The sequence below is a fragment of the Lathyrus oleraceus genome, chromosome 7 (genome assembly GCF_024323335.1).
Source record: "Lathyrus oleraceus cultivar Zhongwan6 chromosome 7, CAAS_Psat_ZW6_1.0, whole genome shotgun sequence".
NCBI classification, from domain to species: domain Eukaryota; kingdom Viridiplantae; phylum Streptophyta; class Magnoliopsida; order Fabales; family Fabaceae; genus Lathyrus; species Lathyrus oleraceus.
Window position 1 is genome coordinate 57,457,540 of NC_066585.1, and position 23,043 is coordinate 57,480,582.

The 23,043-nt window shown below is 40.1% G+C and overlaps 1 protein-coding gene across 1 annotated transcript; it reads right to left on the minus strand.

Annotated features, from left to right (window-relative positions):
• Positions 1-21,338: 21,338 nt before the first annotated feature.
• Positions 21,339-22,535, minus strand: LOC127101999 (uncharacterized). Its single transcript, XM_051039424.1, has 3 exons — positions 22,433-22,535; positions 21,849-22,126; positions 21,339-21,620 (listed from the first exon to the last, which is right to left on the minus strand). Exons 1-3 carry the CDS (start codon positions 22,533-22,535, stop codon positions 21,339-21,341), a joined length of 663 nt encoding a protein of 220 aa, XP_050895381.1.
• Positions 22,536-23,043: the final 508 nt, after the last annotated feature.

The window sequence follows — 23,043 nt, forward strand, 5'->3', positions numbered from 1 at the left end:
TTGACTTCTTTGTGCATACTTGAAATTGTTTTGACTTCCTGATTTTAATTGACCATCTTCCCATGATCCAAATGAGCTGAAACTTTATATGCATGTCATGTTATGGATTGTGATTGACCATGAATTATTTGATGATTTTTGGAATTGATTATGATTGCTTTTTATGCAAGTCTTGCTGTTGACTTCTATGAGCTTTCATTTGCCATGCTTTGACTTCTTTTGCTTATGAAATCATGATGATGAATGATATGAATGTGGGACCAATTGAGTTTGCTTCTTGAATGTTTGAACTTGATTTTGGTTGACTATCCCTTGCTGTTTTGACTTTCTCATCTCATTTTGACCCTAGGCTTGTCCTAGTGGTCTTGTTGCTTATGTTTAAGTTCATTGTTTCAGGTTAAGCACAAATGCTTCAAAAAGAACAATCCAATTTGATTGAGCTTGATTGTTTATCATGAGCTAACCTCCTTGTTTTGTAGGTGGCTTGACTCATATGATTTGAGTCTTGTGCTTTGCACATTCATCTGATTATGTTGACTGTTAATTCTATTCTCATTCTGCTTTGACTGTTGAACTGTGTACTGATTTGTTTGACTATTTCAGGTACCATTAGTTGCTTAAGTTCTTTGAACTTGCTTTGCTTTGCTATTTAGCAATTCTCTTTGAGGTATAATTCCTTTTTCTTCATGTAGTCTGGAAGACCTGGCCTGTTACTTGGCCAGGCAACTGTCTGAAGTCCTCCTTAAGAGGCAATGCTTGTGTGTGTTTAATTTTGTCCCAAGCAGGAAAAGTCCTTCAAGTAAGGCAATTGGTAGATAAAAGGGATAAGCAACCTATCCCCTACTATTCAGTGAGTCTTCTCCTTGCTCCCATTACATGGTTGTAGCATTGAGGTCCAAACCCAAGATCAATCGAGTCTAATATGTGGAGAGAGTTCCTACTTTCTGAACTCCCACACTTTCTGATATTCAATGCTCTCCCTGATCAGGGATAAGAGCAATGAGGCACACCCCTCATCTCCTTTCATCTGCTTCACCTTAGCCCCTCAATGGCAAGGTTAAGAGCACCATCAACCTATTCCAGTTGGCTTCAATGCCTAACCCTTTGTGTGAGCCTCATTGTATGGTTATAGAGTGTGCTGATTGACTTCATTGATTGCTTGATTGTCTCATATGCACATGTTTGCTTATATGCTTTATGCATTTATCATCATTTATTGCTCATCAATGCATAATCATCTCATTTGTCTTTGTGACATTATCATTGTTGTTTGCCCATTGAGGACAATTGTAAGACCATTCATTGGCCATTGCTCCTATGATATGGAAGTGAGTATAAGACCATCACCTTGGCCACTCATCTTGTCTCTGCTTGATGCATTTGTTTGATTGTGAGGATGCAATTATAAGTCCCTGTAAGTTGGCATTTGCTTTCCTGTGATCCTGTTCCTTTGTTTGTTTGTATGTGAGGATGCAATTATAAGTCCCTGTAAGTTGGCATTTGTATTCCTAGGACCATACTGTGGAGGTTAGAGTAAGCCCAGATAGATTGGCATCTGACATCCATGTTTTGCTTCTGTTTGTTTATGTGAGGATGCAATTGTAAGTCCCTGTAAGTTGGCATTTGCTCTCCTGTGATCATAAGTTGGTTTGTTTGTTTATATGTGAGGTTGCAATTGTAAGTCCCTGTAAGTTGGCATTTGCTTTCCTATGATCATGTGTTGCTTCTGTTCTTGTATGTGAGGGTCCATTGTAAGTCCCTGTAATGTGGCATTAGTTTTCCTATGAGCATATGTGGAGTTAACCTAAGTCCAGATAGATTGGCAGTTGACTTTCATATTTCATCTTTGTTTTCTTTTGAGGAGATTAGTGTAAGTCCATTGAGTGGCCTCTGATATCCCGTTCTGTTTTAGGAGATTGGTATAAGCCCAGTGATTGGCATCTGATATCCGCTTTTGTTGACTTTCTTGTTTGTTCGTTGTTATCCATTGCTATTCCAAAGGACACACTTAAATCATCTTCTATATGATTTCAAGAAGTGAACCTTCTAAGAAGTTTTACAATCCATCTTCATTCATTCATCCTCATTATGTCCTAAACCTTTTCACACTTTGATTTCAAACTTGACATAGATATTGTGCAAACATCTTCATGCTTTTCAAATTAAAAACCTGGACCCCAAGTCCTTGACCTTTTTCAAACTCCATTTCATAAATACTTCTCTGAATTAATCTTAATCATACTTTGACTTCATTTTTCATAATCACAATCAATTAACTTCACTCATTCACTTGTTTTGGCTTTGTCCATTGTTAATCTTTTCATGCATTAGCCATAGGTTTCAATTATCATTGTGGTTGATGTAAACCTCACCTTATCTTTAGTGAGTCGACAGTAAGACTTCCGTACTGAAAACAGGGCTAACCCCTATAGTACGTCGAAGCTATCCTCGCATGGTGGATGTTGGTCTTGGTCGAGTTTTCTCCCATTGATAATGAAAAGCCTCAGTGCTATTGTTTAAAATTGAATCCACCAACTTTTGGAAATCTTTTAGCCGAACTACGGCGTTTTGATCCTTACCTTTGATGGAAGGTACGTAGGCAGCGGGTTCATCCGTTCAAACCCAATAATAAAATTGTATATTCTTTTCTCATCATCCCAATCATGTTTGCACAATATTTATGTCATAACAAATAACAATTTACTACAACAAGTGTGAAAAGGGCTCCCTAGGAGTACCTAGGACGTAGTGGGTGCCTAACACCTTCCCATTGCGTAATTTACCCCTTACCCAGACTCTCTGATCTTTTTATTAGTTTTCTACGTGTAAAACTTCTTAGGCTTTTGTTCGCTTTTTAGCCAGTCCTTTGGATAAATAAAAGTGCGGTGGCGACTCGAAAAATCATTGTATCTCTTGCTTATGATTTAATCGATAGATCATATAGCGACGAATACACCGCTACAGGAACAAACAACGAAAGATACATGGCGAGAAATGCAACATGAATATCTGAATGTTTATGAATATGCATGAATATGCGTGATTTATGTTTGATGAATGCTGACAAAACAGACATATCTAACACAAACAGGTCCAGGAATCAAACGCCCGGTACTATACTTCCAGGGGAGAACCAACTGGAAAGCCAATTTGCGGAGATCTACATGCTATAAAGCATAGATCTGCGGGTACTGCTGGGGAAACAGAGGCTTAGAGACATCAGGAAATACCAAATCTTTGAGTGATGGATCAGCAAACAGCCCAACCAGGGTACAGAAAAGTCACAACGGGCAAAACAGCCACCAAGACGAATCTGTTGGGGAACAAGAGAAAATCTCGAAGATCCGCAGGGGATCTCAGCATCAACTGAGAAACAAAGAGCTTTGTAACTCCAAACAACTCCGGGGAACAACCCATTGAAGGAGAATAACATCATCCAAGTAGAATCCAACTGCATAAGCAACTCTACTGGGGAAAACTGCTGCTGGAGAAAACTGAGTCTTCAACAACACTTTGCTTGCAACTATGCTGGGGAACAACCCCATCACAAGATCTGGAGAAAGAAGATACAACCAAACCAGGAATATGAACCAAATGTCTTACCTGTTGGAGATCATGCCACCCTTGGGAGAGCACCGAGATATTCTCGAGTATCCTTTCAATCTTATGGATATTCACTTTGTTTAAAAACAGAAAAATTTGAAAAATTTGATTTGTTTAAAAACAATGATATTTTATCAATTAAAACATGCAAAAAAATTGTTGAATTGAAACAAATAAGAGTGCAAATAATTGGATAAAAGCTCAAATTCATTTGATGGAATGGTAGCCTGCAAATGGCAAGACTCCATAGATCTGTACAAATTTGAAATCAGTGATATATATTGGAAGAGGGCTACATTGAACATAATGATCCTTTCTCTACCAATTTGAATCTCGATGTATTCGAAGCTTCAGTTTGACGACGAATCGAGAATCCTCTGACGAAATGACAGTTGCGGAACAGAAAGTCTTGTCAGGATGCAGTTACTTGCCAAATCCCTAATTTTTGCCTAGATTGCCCCAGGGTGAGGTACTCAATCTAGCGGGATGCAAATATTCTTTTTTTTTCAAGTCTCTAATTTTTGCCTGGATTACCCTTGCGGGTTCTCCACCGAGACGCTCATTTTTGCCTAAGCCGCCCTTTCGGGTTTTCAACTTAGCGAGCTATTCTGTTTTTCATTTGCATATACTTTCTTTTTTTTTTTTAGGCAAAGTATTTCTTGACTGCATCTGAATTCACAGGACGAGTGAAATCCTCCCCATCCATTGTTGTAAGCATCAAAGCACCGCCTGAAAAGGCTCTCTTAACAACATATGGACTTTCGTAGTTTGGAGTCCACTTGCCCCTTGAATCGGGCGCGAAAGACAAGACTTTCTTGAGCACGAGGTCACCTTCTCGGAACACACGAGGCTTGACCTTCTTATCGAATGCTTTCTTCATTCTCTGCTGATATAACTGACCATGACACATGGCAGTTAACTGCTTCTCTTCAATCAAATTCAATTGGTCATAACGACTCTGAATCCATTCAGCATCAGTCAACTTGGCTTCCATCAAGACTCTCATTGATGGGATCTCCACCTCTACTGGGAGAACAGCTTCCATGCCATAAACAAGAGAGAAAGGGGTTGCCCCTGTTGAAGTGCGTACAGATGTACGATATCCATGCAAAGCAAATGGCAGCATCTCATGCCAATCTTTGTACGTGACAGTCATCTTCTGGATAATCTTCTTGATATTCTTATTAGCAGCTTCAACAGCCCCATTCATCTTAGGTCTGTAGGGAGAGGAATTATGGTGTGCAATCTTGAATGCAGCGCACAACTCATCCATCATCTTGTTATTCAGATTAGATCCATTATCAGTAATGATCCTCTCTGGCACACCATAACGGCAAATCAGCTGGTTTTTGATAAACTTCACAACCACCTGCCTGGTTACATTCGCGTACGAAGCGGCTTCAACCCATTTGGTGAAGTAATCAATTGCTACGAGAATAAACCGGTGTCCGTTGGACGCTTTCAGCTCAATCATGCCGATCATGTCGATTCCCCACATAGAGAAAGGCCATGGTGATGAAATCACATTTAGAAGTGTCGGAGGAATATGAATCTTATCCGCATAAACTTGACACTTGTGACATTTCTTCACATACTTGCAACAGTCAGACTCCATTGTCAGCCAATAGTAGCCTTCTCTCAACATTTTCTTAGCCATGGCATGTCCATTGGAATGAGTACCAAATGAACCCTCATGAACCTCAGTCATCAACAGGTTTGCTTCGTGTCTATCCACGCATCTGAGCAAGACCATATCGAAATTTCTCTTATACAGCACTTCACCAGGGTAGAAACTGAGGTAGAAACTGCCTGACAACCTTCTCAAAGTTTTCCTATCTTTCACAGATGCCCCAGGCGGGTAGACCTGGTTCTGGAGGAAATTCTTGATATCAAAATACCAAGGCTTGTCATCTTTCACTTCTTCGATTGCAAATATGTGAGCTGGTCTGTCCAAACGCATCACAGTAATATTGGGGACATCATTCCACCGTCTGACCACAATCATGGAAGCAAGCGTAGCAAGAGCATCTGCCATCCGATTATCCTCTCGAGGAATGTGATAAAATTCAACTTCTGTGAAGAATGTTGAAATCCTCCTTGCATAATCTCTATATGGGATGAGACTTGGTTGATTCGTCTCCCATTCACCCTTGATCTGATTAACAACCAGGGCCGAATCACCATACACATCAAGATACTTGACTCTCAAATCAATGCATTCTTCAAGTCCCATAATACAGGCTTCATACTCTGCCATATTATTCGTGCATTTGAAAGTTAGCCTTGCTGTAAACGGAATGTGCGAACCTTGAGGAGTAATGATCACTGCCCCAATTCCGTTTCCATATTGATTAACAGCGCCATCAAACACCATCGTCCATCTGGAACCAGGTTTCGGACCTTCATCGAGTGTAGGCTCATCGCAATCTTTCATCTTCGAATACAGAATTTCCTCATCAGGGAAGTCATACTGAACAGACTGATGATCTTCGATCGGCTGGTGCGCTAAATGGTCAGCCAAGATACTACCTTTGATAGCTTTCTGAGCCCGATACTCGATATCATACTCAGACAACAACATCTGCCAACGGGCAATCCTCCCAGTTAAAGCAGGCTTCTCGAAGATATACTTAATCGGATCCATTCTGGATATCAACCAAGTTGTATGATTTATCATGTACTGGCGCAAACACTTAGCAGCCCAAGCCAAAGCACAGCACGTCTTCTCAAGCATAGAGTACTGAGACTCACAATCAGTAAACTTCTTACTGAGGTAGTATATAGCAAATTCCTTCTTCCCCGATTCATCTTGTTGACCGAGTACACAACCCATTGAGTCTTCAAGAACTGTCAAGTACATAATCAGAGGTCTTCCTTCCACAGGCGGAGACAAGATCGGAGGTTCAGACAGATATTCTTTGATACTGTCGAAAGCTTTCTGGCAATCCTCGGTCCAATCATGAGACTGATCTTTCCGGAGGAGCTTGAATATCGGCGCACATGTGGCAGTCATGTGGGATATAAATCTGGAAATGTAGTTCAAGCGGCCAAGAAAACCTCGGACTTGCTTCTCAGTTTTGGGTGCAGTCATCTCTTGTATTGCTTTGACCTTTGCAGGATCAACCTCAATACCTCTTTCACTCACCACAAAACCCAACAATTTGCCAGAACGGACTCCAAATGTACATTTGTTCGGATTCAGGCGAAGTTTAAACTTCCTCAAACGCTGAAAAAGCTTCAACAAATGCTCAATATGCTCAACTTCCGTTCGGGACTTAGCAATCATATCATCAACATAGACCTCTATCTCCTTGTGCATCATATCATGAAACAAGGTAGTCATAGCTCGTTGATACGTGGCTCCGGCGTTCTTCAAACCGAAGGGCATCACTCGATAACAGAATGTTCCCCAAGGTGTGATGAATGTTGTCTTCTCCATATCCTCGGGTGCCATTTTGATTTGATTATATCCGGAAAATCCGTCCATAAACGAAAAGACTTTGAATTTAGCTGTATTGTCTACCAACATGTCAATGTGTGGTAGAGGAAAATCATCTTTCGGGCTAGCTTTGTTCAAATCCCTATAATCAACGCACATACGGACTTTTCCGTCCTTCTTAGGAACATGCACAATATTGGCCACCCATTGAGGATATGTAGAAGTCACCAGAAACCCCGCATCAATTTGCTTCTGAACTTCCTCTTTGATCTTCACTGCCATATCTGGATGAGTCCTTCTGAGCTTCTGCTTCACAGGCACGCACTCAGGCTTCAAAGGCAGGAAATGTTGCACAATATCTGTATCCAAACCCGGCATATCTTCATATGACCACGCAAAGATATCTGAATATTCTCGTAGCAAACTGATCAAATCTTCCTTGACAAACCCTTCAAGAAGTGCCTCAATCTTCACCAGACGAACACAATCCTCAGACCCCAGGTTGACTATTTCCAAGTCTTCGAGATGCGGCTGAATGATCTTCTCTTCGTGCTCAAGGAGACGGGTGATCTCATCAGGAATCCCCTCAACGTCATCTTCCTCTGCCTCAAATACAGGGAATTCAAAATTGGGAGATGGCGTTGGATCATTATGTTCAATGGGTTTTAGGATCAACCTGCATAATGATTTTGGTTAATGAAAAACTTTTAGAATTTAAACAAGCAAACCATTATGCAGATGAAAAAGATTGCTTTCATTCTTGTTTTTATGGGTTTTTTGTGATCACTGATTTCATGCAAAAGCAAAAAGTGAAAACAAAGGAAAAACAAATGTTTAACAATGCATTAATTGAATGAAAACATCATTGTATATATGCTTTGCCAACAATGTCATCACTTCTCCTTTTGGCATGGGAGAAGGGTTTCAAACAAAGTGAACAATTACTCTGATCTATGGATGACCGTAGGAACATCTACAGCGACCCAATTGTGGCAGACACCACCAGGAATAACGAAGTTGTTCACGGCTTCTGCATCCTCTTCCAAGATAGCAGCAGCTTCCTCCTCAGGTTGATCAACATGGATGAATCCTCCACTTGTGAACAAACCTTGCTCATTATATGCCCCAGAACAGTAGCCAATGCCAGCCCGGGATCTGTTGTCTTCAAGTTCAATCACCTTCCCTAATCCAGCAACTGCACCACATTCAATGGCCAGCTTCGCATCTTTGTAGGAAGAAAATGAAGGAGACTTCTTCTCGATTGGTTCATCAATAGATAAAGCTTGGAACGGAGTTCCAACTTCGTCCTCAGCGTCAATGTACGAGAAAGAAGACAGATGGTTAACCAGGAGAGCCTTTTCTCCCCCTACTACAACCAATTTCTTATTCTTGACAAATTTCAACTTCTGGTGTAGGGTGGATGTCACGGCGCCAGCCTCGTGAATCCATGGTCTGCCTAAGAGACAGCTATAAGATGGGTGCATATCCATTACCTGGAAGGTAACTTGGAAATCACTTGGTCCTATCTTGATAGGGAGATCAACTTCCCCAATCACTGTCTTACGCGACCCATCAAATGCCTTCACAACAACCCCACTCAGCCTCATAGGAGGACCTTGGTATGACAATCTGGAGAGTGTGGTCTTTGGCAATACATTTAGAGACGATCCAGTGTCCACCAACACATTGGACATTGCATCAGATTTGCAATTCATGGAGATATGTAAAGCCATGTTGTGGTCTCTTCCCTCCTCAGGGAGATCAGCGTCACAAAAGCTCAAAGTGTTGCAAGCGGTAATGTTTGCAACAATACTATCAAATTGCTCAATGGTGACGTCGTGATCAACATACGCCAGATCCAAGACTTTCTGCAGAGCCTCCCTATGGGGTTCTGAATTCAGCAGCAGAGAAAGAATGGAAATCTTGGATGGCGTTTGTAGAAGCTGGTCTACAACGTTGTACTCACTCTTTCTGATGAGCCTCAGCATCTCATCAGATTCTTCATCTACAATGCCACTCGGGCCAACTGAAGAAACGAGAGTTTTTTGTACAGAGGAGGATGGTTTGGCAACATCACGTGCCTGATTCTGAATATTCACAGCTGTCCCTACAGGACGCTCAACAGTATCAGAAGCAACAGCCTTAGGAGGCGCAGAAAACACACGACCACTTCGGGTCAACCCACTTACATCAGCGACGTTGGTCACGGAGGTTGAAGGTAAAGGCACTTCTACCCCATCTTGCACAGCAACAGAGTTGTATCTGAACGGTACGGCTCTGTCTGAAGAGTAAGGCACAGGGCCTGCAGGTTTAATGACCAAAGAAGGGGAAGCCTTCGGCTTGCTGCTATCATAGTGGATAACAACAGGCTCAGGTAATTTGAACACTGGAGATATAACATTAACCTCTGGTTCGTCCTTATCAACATTGCGATTCTGCAAAATCTCAATGGTACCCTCATCCAACAACTCTTGGAGTTCTCTTCGTACCTGATTGCAACCCAAGCGGTTAACCGAGCAGATGCGGCACTTGTCGTGGTCATGCTCCATGTAGCTGTACTGACACAGCAAACGATGTAGTTCAACCAACGACTGTCTAATGTGGCTTACATATCTGACCTTGTACTTCCCAAGGCATTCCTGAACCATATTAACTGATTTCCCATGCGCAGGCAATGGGTTCTTGGTAACATTCGGGCCTGAATCTTCAAAACTCAAGATTCCACATCTCATAAGGTCTTGAACCTTAGTCTTGAGTGGGTAGCAATTCTCGATGTTATGGCCTGGAGCACCGGAATGGTAAACACAATGCTGATCTGGTTTATACCACCACTGTGGATTTGCAGGAATGGCAGGAGGATCCCTGGGAGAAACCAATTTCCTTTCCAACAAGGAAGGATAAAGTTTGCATATGTCATAGGAATTGGATCGAAGTTGATCTTCTTCCTATCATAACTCAAGTTAGCTTGATTGGTTGTACTTCCACGAGGCTGGTAAGCCTATTGCTGTGGACGATGTTGTTGCTGATACTGAGGCTGTTGATATTGTTGCTGATGCTGAGCATTGTCTTTAAAGACAGGTGCTATATGAGCCACCTGGTGCTGATGACCGGCACGACGTGCAGGCTTCCTCTGAACAGAGGGTCTTCTGTGCTTGGGATGGGATTGCACAGCATGTGCTTCCCCATCCTTCCTCTTAAACGCCCCATATCGTTTAGAAGAAGAGCTCTCATCTTTCGCCAATCGTCCCTCACGGACACCTTCCTCAAGACGCATCCCCATGTTCACCATCTCGGTGAAATCAGAGGGAGCGCTTGCTACCATCCGCTCATAGTAGAATGAGCCAAGAGTCTTCAAAAAGATCTTGGTCATTTCTTTCTCCTCTAGCGGTGGAGTAATCTGAGCTGCCAGCTCTCGCCACCTCTAGGCGTACTCCTTGAAAGTTTCCTTGTCCTTCTGCGACATGGACCTGAGTTGATCTCGGTCAGGCGCCATATCGACGTTATACTTATACTGCTTGACGAAGGCTTCGCCAAGGTCGTTGAAGGATCTGATATTGGCACTGTCTAAGCTCATGTACCATCTGAGCGCAGCATCGGACAGACTGTCTTGGAAATAATGAATCAGAAGCTGATCATTATCAGTCTGGGTAGACATCTTCCTGGCGTACATGACCAGGTGAGCGAGTGGACAGGTGTTCCCTTTATACTTTTCAAAGTCAGGTACTTTGAATTTAATCGGTATCTTCACACCGGGAACAAGGCACAACTCGGCAGCAGACTTGCCGAACAAATCTTTACCTCGAAGAGTCCTCAATTCCTTTCTCAACTCAAGGAATTGGTCGTTCATGGCGTCCATCTTTTCATAAACATCCGGGCCCTCAGACGGCTCGGAGTGATAGATGGTGTCGTCTACCCTTGGCATGGTATGCACGACAGGAGGAGCGGCAACAGGGACCGGGCTAGATGCCGGCATGTGAGCAAAAGTTGGAGCAGGCCGATCAGGCATAAAACCTAGAGGCATTCCCCAAGGGAAACCGACTGGCATAGCATCGGGCACATGATGAGCACTGACTGGCACAGTCGAAGCGACGACCTCTGAGATGACCGTCCTCTGGGCAGGAGTTGCAGGCGGTTGAGCAGGTTGATTTTGAGCAGCGAGGAGTTGCTCCATCAAAGCGCCAAGTCTGGCGACCTCTTCTTTCAGTTCCCTGTTCTCTTGTTCTAGATGCTCCATAACTCTTGCAGAATTGACTCGAGTATAATACCGGTGAGTCAGCTTGTCTTCAAAATAAATGAAGAACACAGAGTTAGGACAAGAAGACCAGAAACAAAGGGTACCTGCTTATGCAAAATGATGCATGAAATGCTTGTGCAGATGCTTTGTTTATTTCCAAGGAACCCTTAGGGTATTATTTGCAATATTTTGAATAGTTAAAGCATTTTAATTTTTCACGGAAAATATCTCATTCAATATATCGAGACAAAGAAGTACAGCATTTTTGATCATTACAAAGAGAAAAGGGAAATAAACATCCTATGGATCCCTAGAAGCTCGGGATGCTGGAAGACGAGAAGTACACAGCTTCTTGATCTCTCTCTCATAGGCCGCTTCCATGTCTGCTTTCTCCTTTGCAAGTCGATCATACTTCCTCTTCCAGAATTTGGAAGACTGAGGAAGCAGAGAGGTCCAAGTGTCGTTCGGATCGTCGATCACTCGATGCTCGAGGAACTCAATCATAGCGTCCTTCTCCTTAAGCTGCTGAAGCAGTTCTTCTCTTTCACGGATCCAAGCACGTGAAAGGTCTTCTTCTCTCAACTCCTCTACACGTTGGGTAGGGAGGGTTGAAGGCCCAGCCACATCCAACGGTGTAGGTCTCGGGTGATCATATGGCATCAAGTACACGGCCGCTCTCTGTCTGACCCAAGAGGTGTATGACATCAAGTACAGAATGTTATGAGGTTTATCCTTTAGGGGGAACCCAAGCTGACGTCGTGCGAGAATGGGATTGTAGCTGATCCCACCACATGTGCCAAGAAGAGGCACATTAGGGAATTCACCACAATAGTCAATGATCTGGACGGTATCATACACGCGATCATACCAAGTGATATCATCATTAGTGAGAGACATAAGTCTCTGAGACCACCGTAGACATCCCTTGTTCTCCTTGAAAGCAACTGTCTGCGGCAAGTGCGAAATAAACCACTTGTATAGCAAAGGTAGACAGCAGATAATAACTCCTCCACCCTTTGCATTCCTCATATGCAAAGAGACATAGGCATCGCCCAACAAAGTCGGAACGGGATTAAGAACTGAGAAGATCCTGATGGCGTTCATGTCCACGAACTTGTCGAAGTTGGGAAACAACACCAATCCATAGATGAGCAGCACAAACAAAGCCTCAAAGGCATCCTCACTCATGGCCTTCCCATAAAAGGTAGCTTGAGCAATGAGGAACTCGGAAGGAAAACCCTGAATTCCGCCTTTGGTAGTCAGATTAGCCCTAATCAAATCTTCATCTATGTGCAACAAGTTGGCAATCTCTCGAGCAGTCGGAATACTCTCTAGGCCACTGAACGGCACTTGATCCAGAATCGGGATCCCAATAAGGTGAGAATACTCCTCCAAAGTTGGCAACAGCTGGAAGTCCGGAAATGAGAAGCAATGATACAGAGGGTCATAAAACTGGGCTAGAGTACTCATCAACCCTTCATCAACCTGAGTAGTCAGCAGAGGTAGAAGTTTCCCATATCGAGCTTTGAAACCCAAGGGATCTAATACATAAGATGTCAGATTCCTTAACTCTTTTACATCGGGCTGTCTAAAGCTGTACTTCTTTGTATGCCTTTTTGGTCTTTCCATGTCTGAAAATTTTGCAAATAAACCATTTTAAGTTCCTTGAAAATTTTCTTTTTTCTGATGACATGAAGTGCAGATGAATGCATGAATGCATGAATGCAACAATCACACTCAAGGATCAAACAAGTCACACCAAACAAAGGTCATGGGAAAGCTCATTGTATCCCTAATATCAATCATCCATTTTGGTGGATTTAGGTTTTCACCTTATCGACACCCAAGTTCCATTGATATTAACGGTACATGAACCGGCTCGAACATCCTTAATATCAACCATCCGTTTTGGGGGATTTAGGTTTTATACCTGATCAACGCCCAGGTTCCATTGATATTAAGGTTGTCTGAACGACTCAACCACGAATCACGGGTTTGCTGAGAGTCACGAGCATGGAGTCTTGGTTAAGAACCACCCAAAGGGAGTGTACTAGGGTTTAAACCTGCCAGACATGTTCTACCAGAGGTTCCCATAATCATCGTTCCATCTTTCGAATATTATCGGAGGAACGAATACTCGTATTCCAAAGATATTCTCAAGAGAAACTCTTATGAGTGTAGTATCGCGTAACAATCGCATCAGAACTTACATCTGAACGACCTCCGCACTACATCCTAAAAATAGGCCAAGATGGGTTTGGTAAACTACGGTCCTTGGCTTCTGCGGCACATGATTGAAAGAATAATGCCTAACCACAAATAACTTGTGTGACATTATTAATCCAACATGACCTCCACCAAGTGAATGGGCTCGCAAGTCAACTGGCTAAGGAATACTCCACACCAGTCAACAAGACTATGCCATTCTCCTATCCTAGAGTGCACTCGAGTTCGGGTATAGAACTCATCTCACAGATCACCAAAGCAAACAACAATTGTATATCAAGCAATTCAAACATTACAATCAATACAGTTATCCCAAATGGTACAAAAATATGTCATATAACAAATAACAAATATCATACAACAAGGGTGAAAAGTAGGCAATACCACCAAGGATAGTGTCCCCAGCAGAGTCGCCACTTTTCTGTAGCGGTGTATTCGTCGCTATATGATTTATTGATTAAATCAAAAGCAAAGCATACAATGAATCGAGTCGCCACCGCACTTTTATTTATCCAAAGGACTGGCTAAAAAGCGAACAAAAGCCTAAGAAGTTTTACACATAGAAAACTAATGAAAAGATCAGAGAGTCTGGGTAAGGGGTAAATTACGCAATGGGAAGGTGTTAGGCACCCAATGCGTCCTAGGTACTCCTAGGGAACCCTTTTCACACTTGTTGTATAAAAAGATGTTTATTTGTTTTTGACATATTGTGCAAACATGAATGGGATGATGAGAAAAGAATATATAATTTTTATTGTTTTTGTGTTTGAACGGATGAACCCGTTGCCTACGTACCTTCCATCAAAGGTAAGGATCAAAACGCCGTAGTTCGGCTAAAAGATTTCCAAAAGTTAGTGGATTCAATTTTAAACACAAGCCCTAAGGTCTTACGTTATCCACAGGAGAAAACTCAACCTTATGAAACAACGAGTCCACCATGTGAGAAAAGCTTCAACTTGCTAGTGAGGGGTTAACCCTATAATAAGCAAGGAAGACTTACAATTCAATCAACTAAGGACAAATAGGTGAGATTAACATCAACCAATTAGGATAAATCAAACATATGGCTAATGTATGAAAACTTAACAAGAATGGACAAAGCCACAAAACAATTGAATGGGTGGAGTTAATTGATTATGATTATTCATGAAAGTAGGGTCAAAGTACGATTAAGATTGATTCAAAATAAGTATTATGAAATGGAGTTTGAAAAGTCAAGGACTTAGGGTCCAGGTTTCTAATTTGAAAGCATGGAGATGTTTGCACAATATTTATCTCAAGTTTTGAAAGCAACGTGTGAACAGGTTTAGGACAAAGAGGGATGAACGGATGAAGATGGAGTGTAAAACTTCCTAGAAGGTTCACCTCTTGAAATCATATAGAAGATGACTCAAGTGTGTCCTTTGGAATAGGCAATGAGCAATAATAAACAAGCAAAGCAAAGGAAGAAAGTCAACAAAAGCGGATACCGGATGCCAATTACTGGACTTATACCAATCTCCTAAAACAAAACCGGATATCAGAGGCCACTCTATGGACTTATACCAATCTCCTCAACAAAGAAATAGAAAAAATGGATACCGAATGCCAATCTATCTGGACTTATACCAATCTCCAACAAAGCAAAACAACACTTGGATGTCAGATGCCAATCTATCTGGGCTTACTCTAACCTCCAACATATGATCATAGGAAAAACAAATGCCAAATTACATGGACTTACAATTGCATCCTCACATACAACAAGCAAATGCATCAAGCAAAGAGAAGATGAGTGGCCAATGAAATGGTCTTATACTCACTTCCATATCATAGGAACAATGGCCAATGAGTGGTCTTACAATTGTCCTCAATGGGCAATCAACAAGGATATGTCACAAAGACAAATGAAATGATCACGCACTAATGAGCAATTAATGATGATAAATGCACAAATCATACAAGCAAACATGTACAAATGAACTAAGTAATCAATCAACCAAAGTCATTCAGCACACACTATAACCAAACAATTAGGCTCATACAAAGGGTTAGGCATTAAAGCCATCTGGAATAGGGTTAATGATGCTCTTAACCTTGACATTGAGAGCCAAGGTGAAGCAGATGAAAGGATATGAGGGGGTGTGCCTCATTGCTCTTATCCCTGGTCAGGGAGAGCATTGAATATTAGAAGGTGTGGGAGTTCAGAAAGTAGGAACTCTCTCCACAGATTATTGACTCGATTGATCTTGGGCTTTTACTCACTATGCATCAACACATGTGGTGTGAGCAAGGTGAGTGACACACAGAATAGTAGGAGATAGGCTACATATCTCTTGGGTTCTACCAATTGCCTTATTCAAAGGACTTTTCCTGCTTGGGACAAAAGTAAACAATCACAAACATCGCCTCTTAAGGAGGACTTCAGACAGTTGCCTGGCCAAGTAACAGGCCAGGTCTTCCAGACTACATGAAGAAGAAAGTGCTATACCTCAATGCAAATGCTATCAAGCAAAGCAATGCAAGTTCTCAAAGAATTATTAGCAACTAATGGTACCTGAAATCAATCAAATAAAATCAGTATACAACTCAAATTCAAAACCAATATAAGATAAGGATCAACCCAATCAATCCCATGTGCAAAGCACAAAGCTCAAAGCATATGAGCTAAGCATCCTACAAAACAAACAAGTTAGTTCATGACAAACAATCAAACTCAATTAACTTGCATTAATCTCCTTAAAGCATTTGCTTCTTAACCTGAAAAGCAAACTCAAACATGAGAAACAAGACCACTAGGACAAGCCTAGGGTCAAAAGGAGATAAAGAAAAAAAATCAAAACAGCAAGTGAAAGCTATCCAAAATCAAGTTCAAATAATTAAGAAACAAACCCAAGTGGTTTCACATTCATATCATTCATCATTATCATTTCACAAACAAATTAGGTCAAAGCATGTCATATAGAACCTCAAAGAAGTCAACAGAAAAACTCCACTCAAATCCAATCACAAACATTTCAATAAATCCTCAAATAATTCATGATCAAACATCATCCACAACATGATAAGCATACCAAATTTCAGCTCATTTCGATCAAGGGAAGTAGGTCAATGAAAATCAGAAAGTCAAAGCAAGTTCAAGCAAACTCATACAAAGCATCAAAACATGCACCAACTTCAATTAATCATAAAACAGAAACAAAACATGATAAATGAATGGGACCAAAGCCATGATAAACTTCAAGATGTCTACATTACTCATGCCAAATTTCACATCCATCCAATTAATAACCAGAATTTCACAAACCAAATACAAACATGTATCACAAAAAATAAACAAATGACCAAACAGGGGAGAAAATTCCAATCAAATAGTAAATGCCATCAATAATTCCAGAAAAATTCACATGTATTTTCAACATCCATAAGTATCTTCATGCAAAAATCCAGACCATTTTGAGTTCAATAAGCATGGTAATAAAAATCAAGAAGTTGGACATGAATGGTGTGACACAAATTGTCACACCTCTATTCAAAAAAACATATCTCATCAACCAGCAATGATAAAATTACAAACTCTACACCAAAATCACCATGAACATGTCTAGTTTAAGCACAAACAATTTGAGAGGCATTGGATTAAGTATCATCATTTCACAACCAAATTGGCATGGCATACACAAATTGGACACACATGAACAAACCCTAGGCATTTTTAAAATCTACACGTGCATAATTTCTGGAAAAAACACCATAAAAAACTAGAGATCATGAGGAGCATTTCACAAAAAATTGCATCAAATTTGGATTAAAATTGGGTGAGTTATGAATTTTCTAAGATTGGCATACCAAATGAAATAAATATTGAAAAAAAGAAATAAATTAAATGAAATATAACACGGACGATGGCATTCTGGTAATTATGGAGCTCACTAAGTGAAACGCCGCGTTTCACTTAGTGGCGTGGCAGCCAGCGATTGGCTTCATGGGCAAAAAACCGCGGAACGCATGCAGGACACGGGATTTGAAGATCAAACACGGGTTTTGAGCAAAATATTTAGGGTTTTGAACGTGTTCTTCATCATTTTTTCCAGATTTTCCAGCAAGAACATTTTGTAACCAAAATCAACAAACAATATACCATTGGGTTCATCTCCTAATGCTCGTCAATAATCCAACATTCATTAACCCTAATTCGAGCTAACATGGAAGAAACAAGCAACATAACATTCACATATGAAACTTCATGTCAACATAACTTTCACAATACTTGATGAAATTTCACGATTCAAAGCTCATTACAACCAGCATGGAAAGATCTATAACAAGCATATCATGATTTCATCATTGGCAAGGTTCGAAAATTTACCTGATTTGAAGAACAGTGTTGATTCGTGGTTGTTTGGCTTGGACCAGTTGAAACAGATGCGCCTTGATGTTTGTATTGATGAATGGAAGTAGGATTTGGAGCTCAGCTTGCACAATCTAGCTCAAACAAGCAGCTGCCATGAATGAAGCTTCTTCCAACAGTTCAAGGAAACAGCTCCACAGTTGTGATTCTTGGCCACAAAACTATCCCAAAAGACTCGTGTGTGTTGAAACAATAAGAGCCAATGCAAGCTCTATGAGGATTTTTGCAGAAAAACCATATGAAGAATGAGAGAGTTTTTGAGAGAAAAAGGTTTGGATCTCGGTTTTTGTCAATTGTGGCTAGGGTTTTCAGTCTGAAATATGCAATATATACCTCTGATTAACAATGCCTAAACTTGGTTAGTGGAATGGTAAATGAGATTAGCTCAAATGGAGGTGTTTTGGTCAATTTGTAAAAACACTCAAGTTGCATGTGCATGGCATGCTACAGTGCGAAAATGGGCCTAAACACATCCCAAATTTGGTTTTTGATCATTTGCAATTGGTAGAAAGTGTAGGCAAGGCTTAATTTGAAAGTCAATTTTTCACCTCTCCCTTTTTTAATTCAATGCACTTGAAAAAGGCCATTTTGATTGGATGATTTTTGGTGAAATGTGATGAAGGATTTGGATAGAGCATGTCAAAAGTGACTTGTAGCAAAAAACCTCACTCAATTTGGCCAAATGGTTCAAGAGTTATGCCACTTTGAAGTTCAAAAATTCTTGAGAATGATTTGATCATAACTTGCCAACCACACATTGGAAATTAGTGTTCTTGAACTTTTTGGAAATGGGAGAACAAGATCTTCAACTTTCATGTTGGACAAAAATTCATTTGAAGCTTATATGATGATGTAATTTTGAGGAGAAGAACTTTCCATTTTTGGCAAATTCCAATTACAGGTCAACTTACTATTTTTGGAAACTTTTCATCTGACCTCAAATTCTTCAATGATGATGTTTGACATGTTATATTAGGCTTATATGGACATGAATGAGACCTCTCAAACCAATTCCCACCATCAAATCACTGATTAAATGCACAGTTGACCACAGTTGACTTTGCTAGGGTTTTGGTTGACTGAACCATGTTCTGATGAATTCTAAGCCCCTACCACTTGAGATCTTGATTCAAAATGATGTCACAACTCATATGAACTCTTGATGAATGATCATGGTGCCCAAATTCTTCAAGAATGGCCACTATCTATTGCTCAATGGCTGTTTTTGACTGATTTGACCTAGCTTGCTTCATCTGCAAGTAACATGGTTAGATGACAATATTTTTGTACTTTTGGTTAGTAAACAAATGAAAAGCAATGATATACAAATGCAATACATGCTTGGTGATCAAGAACCACACTCACAAGATAACCCACCCACTAGGAGGGAAGCAAATGTGCACAATGATCCTTGAGGCAATGATATGGTATGATATGATGCCATGAGGGATCTTAGGGATAAAATTGGGGTCTTACAATGATGTCAAAGGGTCCAAACTTAATTCTAAGTGATGCTGAAATAAAATCAAGGGACCATGTAATGTTGAAATGAAAATTGGTTACAAATCTTTCCAAATTACACCCATGCGCAAGTCATTCAAACCTTGTCCAAATGAATTGATTTTGGATTTTTTGGGAAGGTGAGATCAAGGGGAACAACTTTCATGCTGAACACTTTCCTATTTGAAGCTTGGATCATGATGAATTTTGAGGTGGAAGTTAGAAAAATCAAACATAATTGAAAGTTTTCTAAGTACCAAGTCAAATGTTCATTTGTTCCACCTTAAATAACGTTTTACATGAGCTTCAAATGGAAAACATTCTTTCACAAAAGTTTTGTCTCTTTTAAACCTATTCAATTTGGTCACAAAGTTGACCTCATTTGGATTTGGCATGAAGGAGTTATGCATTTTAGAAGTTGAGGAAAATTTTTTGTCCAATGGTGATGGCCCAAAATGACCTATAATGTTTCCTCTTGGCACATTCCCTTTCCAGTTGAATTTGAAGTTTCTAAAAGAATAAAAGTTGGAGAGGAAATCTTGAATTTGATCATGAAACTTTGGAAGTTGATCTCCTAACTAGGGCACAAACAAAATGACATATAATCTTTCACCATAAAAACTGACTTTCCAAGCAAAAATACCTCTTGACCTCAACATGAAAGTTGTTTGGAATGTCATAAGGAGTTACATTTCTCTTGGAATCATTTCATATGACAAAAATTGTAGGAGATAGGGTCTAGTGAACCCCAATTTTGACCAGTTGACTTTCTCTGGTCAACCACCACGAACCAACTTGCAAACTTGAAGTTCTCTTGATCTTTTGGACTCATGGAGGATCATATATGCATAAGTTGATGTATAATGAATTATCTCTTGATATATTTGATCAAATGTTGAAGAAAATTGCTAAGGAAGTCACACACAATACCTAGTTGAATTAGAGCTTCCAAGGCAAACAAGCTTCAAACTCTTGATGAATTCTTCATCAAAATGATAAATGAAGATCAAGAGGACCCATATATGATGTTTAGAACCAATGTGAATCATATCTTGATTGATCTCCTTTCATTGAGGGTCTCAAACCCTAGTTGTGAGCTTGATGAGGCAATGGTAGATGCACATGCTACCTACAAAAGAAACAAAGTTATACATAAACATATTTTTGGCATTTTAGTTAGTAAATAATGAAAAACAAAGTATGATACAATCAAATGTGCTTGGTGATCTCTCCCAATGTAAACCTAATGAATGAGGGGTAAGGACGATGCCAAGGTGTGATCCCAAAGCTAATTATGGTCAAAATTGGGGTCTTATAGTTGTCAAGTTAGTTAAACTGACCAACCATTATTCTGAAATACATTTGTTTGTCATCATCAAAAGGGGGGATATTTTTGGAACAAGATTTTTCATATCCCTTGGGTTTTGATGATAATAAAGTATTTAGAGAACAAATGGGTATACTAACATATGTTCAAGTGTGCAGGATCATAAGCATAGAATTAATCCTGATTGAAAACATATGTGGAGAAGCAATATGACTCTGCTTATGATTGATCAGGATCTAATGACATTGAATGTGTTCATCATCCTCTGAAGGTTCGGACTTTATTCTCATGTCCAAGCTTCTGGTGATAGCTCAGAATATGAATGTTTAAAGAGCCTCTGATCCATACATTATACCAAAGTAGACTAGTCTTGCCAAAGCCCCGGATTTCTGGACAGAGTCAACTAGGATTTCGTTTTTCAAAGCTCAAGGAATGGTTATGTGACCTCCTGAGTATGTTCTACCTTCTTGCGTTTTTCACACCTTCAGTAATATCATCGGGAACACATATGGGAAAATTTACGCACTATAGAAATATCATCCGACGTCCATTTACCCTCAATTTGCAAAAAAGCAAACATTGCAAACACTTGAGCTTCATCCTTAATGAATTCTTCAAATTATCTCGCAAAAATAAACTGCAGACGTTTCTCTTCTACAAACTCGGGAAATAATATTGTCTTGTTATAGCGGTTTATATACATATAGTTAAAATCTACCCAATGCATACCCAAGATAACATGAAGTTGACTCAACGATAAGAAAACTAAGTCGACGCCAAAGTTCCTACCATATATTGTCAATGGAAACTTCAAACAAACTGAAGAAGTAGTTACCAACCCATTCACTGGAGTATCATTAACCATGATATCGTTCATAGCAGACACCATAAGACACAATATCTTCACACAATTAGTAGATATAAAGGAATGTGTCGCACCAGTATCAATGATAGAAATTAAAGGAATGCCATTAATGCAACAAGTACCTTGAACCAGATTATCTGATTTTGAGGCCTTTGCACCACTGAGATCAAACACTTTCCCAAAATATTTCACATCTTGAGTCTTCTTAGGATTCTAGCACTGTGTGATAATATGATCAGCCTCTCAATATTTGAAACAAGTTACCACAATATTCTTGCATTCATTATCTATATGCCCTGCCTTTCCACACAAGAAGCATATCAATGTAGAACATTCTACAGCATGATGACCAAGTACCCCACATTTGAAATATTTGAGATGAGCATGAGCACCTCCCCCACTATGACTCCTCCCACCGTTATTGTTATGTTGAAACTTATGTTTACCTTTACCATTAAGAACAACATAAGGCTTCCCGCGTTTTTGATTACCACTTCTCTTATCACTGACACTCTTGTAATGAGAGGAACTAGCACGGTTGTCTTCATCATAGATATGCCATTTGTTAACCAGCACAGAGAATTAACGGATTTCCTGATACCTAATATAATGTTTAATCTTTGGGCGAAGTCCATTCTTAAACTTAATGCACTTGGATATTTCAGCTTCTACCCCATTATAGTGAGGGAAGAACCTACACAATTCCTTAAAATTGGCAGCATAATCCGCAACAGTCATATTCCCTTACTTAAGTTTAAGGAATTCCACCTTTTTCTTGCTACACACATCATCCAGAAAATAATTTTCCAAGAATGCTCCCCTGAAAACAAACCAAGTGATCATTGTACCATTAGCTTCAAATTTATGCCTGGAATTATCCCACCAGTACTTTACTTCTTCAGACATCATGTAAGCACCAAAAAGAATCTTTAGAGCATCTGCACAAGCCATCACTCGAAATATTTTCTCGATCTCCTGTAACCAAACTTGTGCGCCTTCTGGATCATGCCTTCCTTTGAAGCTTGGTGGCTTGTTTCTCAGAAACATGTCCAGTCCACGAGATTCAGCACCTTCAATCTATGGATTCTACTGAGCTTGTAAAACTTGAGCCAAAGCTGTCAATGTATCGACAATAGCACAATCATTTCTTCCAACCATTTTTTGGTTACAACAACAAACAAATATTAGAATAAACATTGTATCGATAGTGTTGACACACTTGTCATACACCAGGAACAAAAAAATACAACAACCTAACCGAACGGACCGACCTGCTCTGATACCTCTATGTAACACCCTAATTCCCCACTCAATATTTAATAAAATAATTCAAACAAAAATCCACAATTAGAGTGTCACTCATGCTTCATCATAGCATATAGACATCAATCATGAAATGGTCATGTGAAAATAAGTTGCGGAAATAAAGAAGTTGAAAAGTATCAACAACAAAACTCCA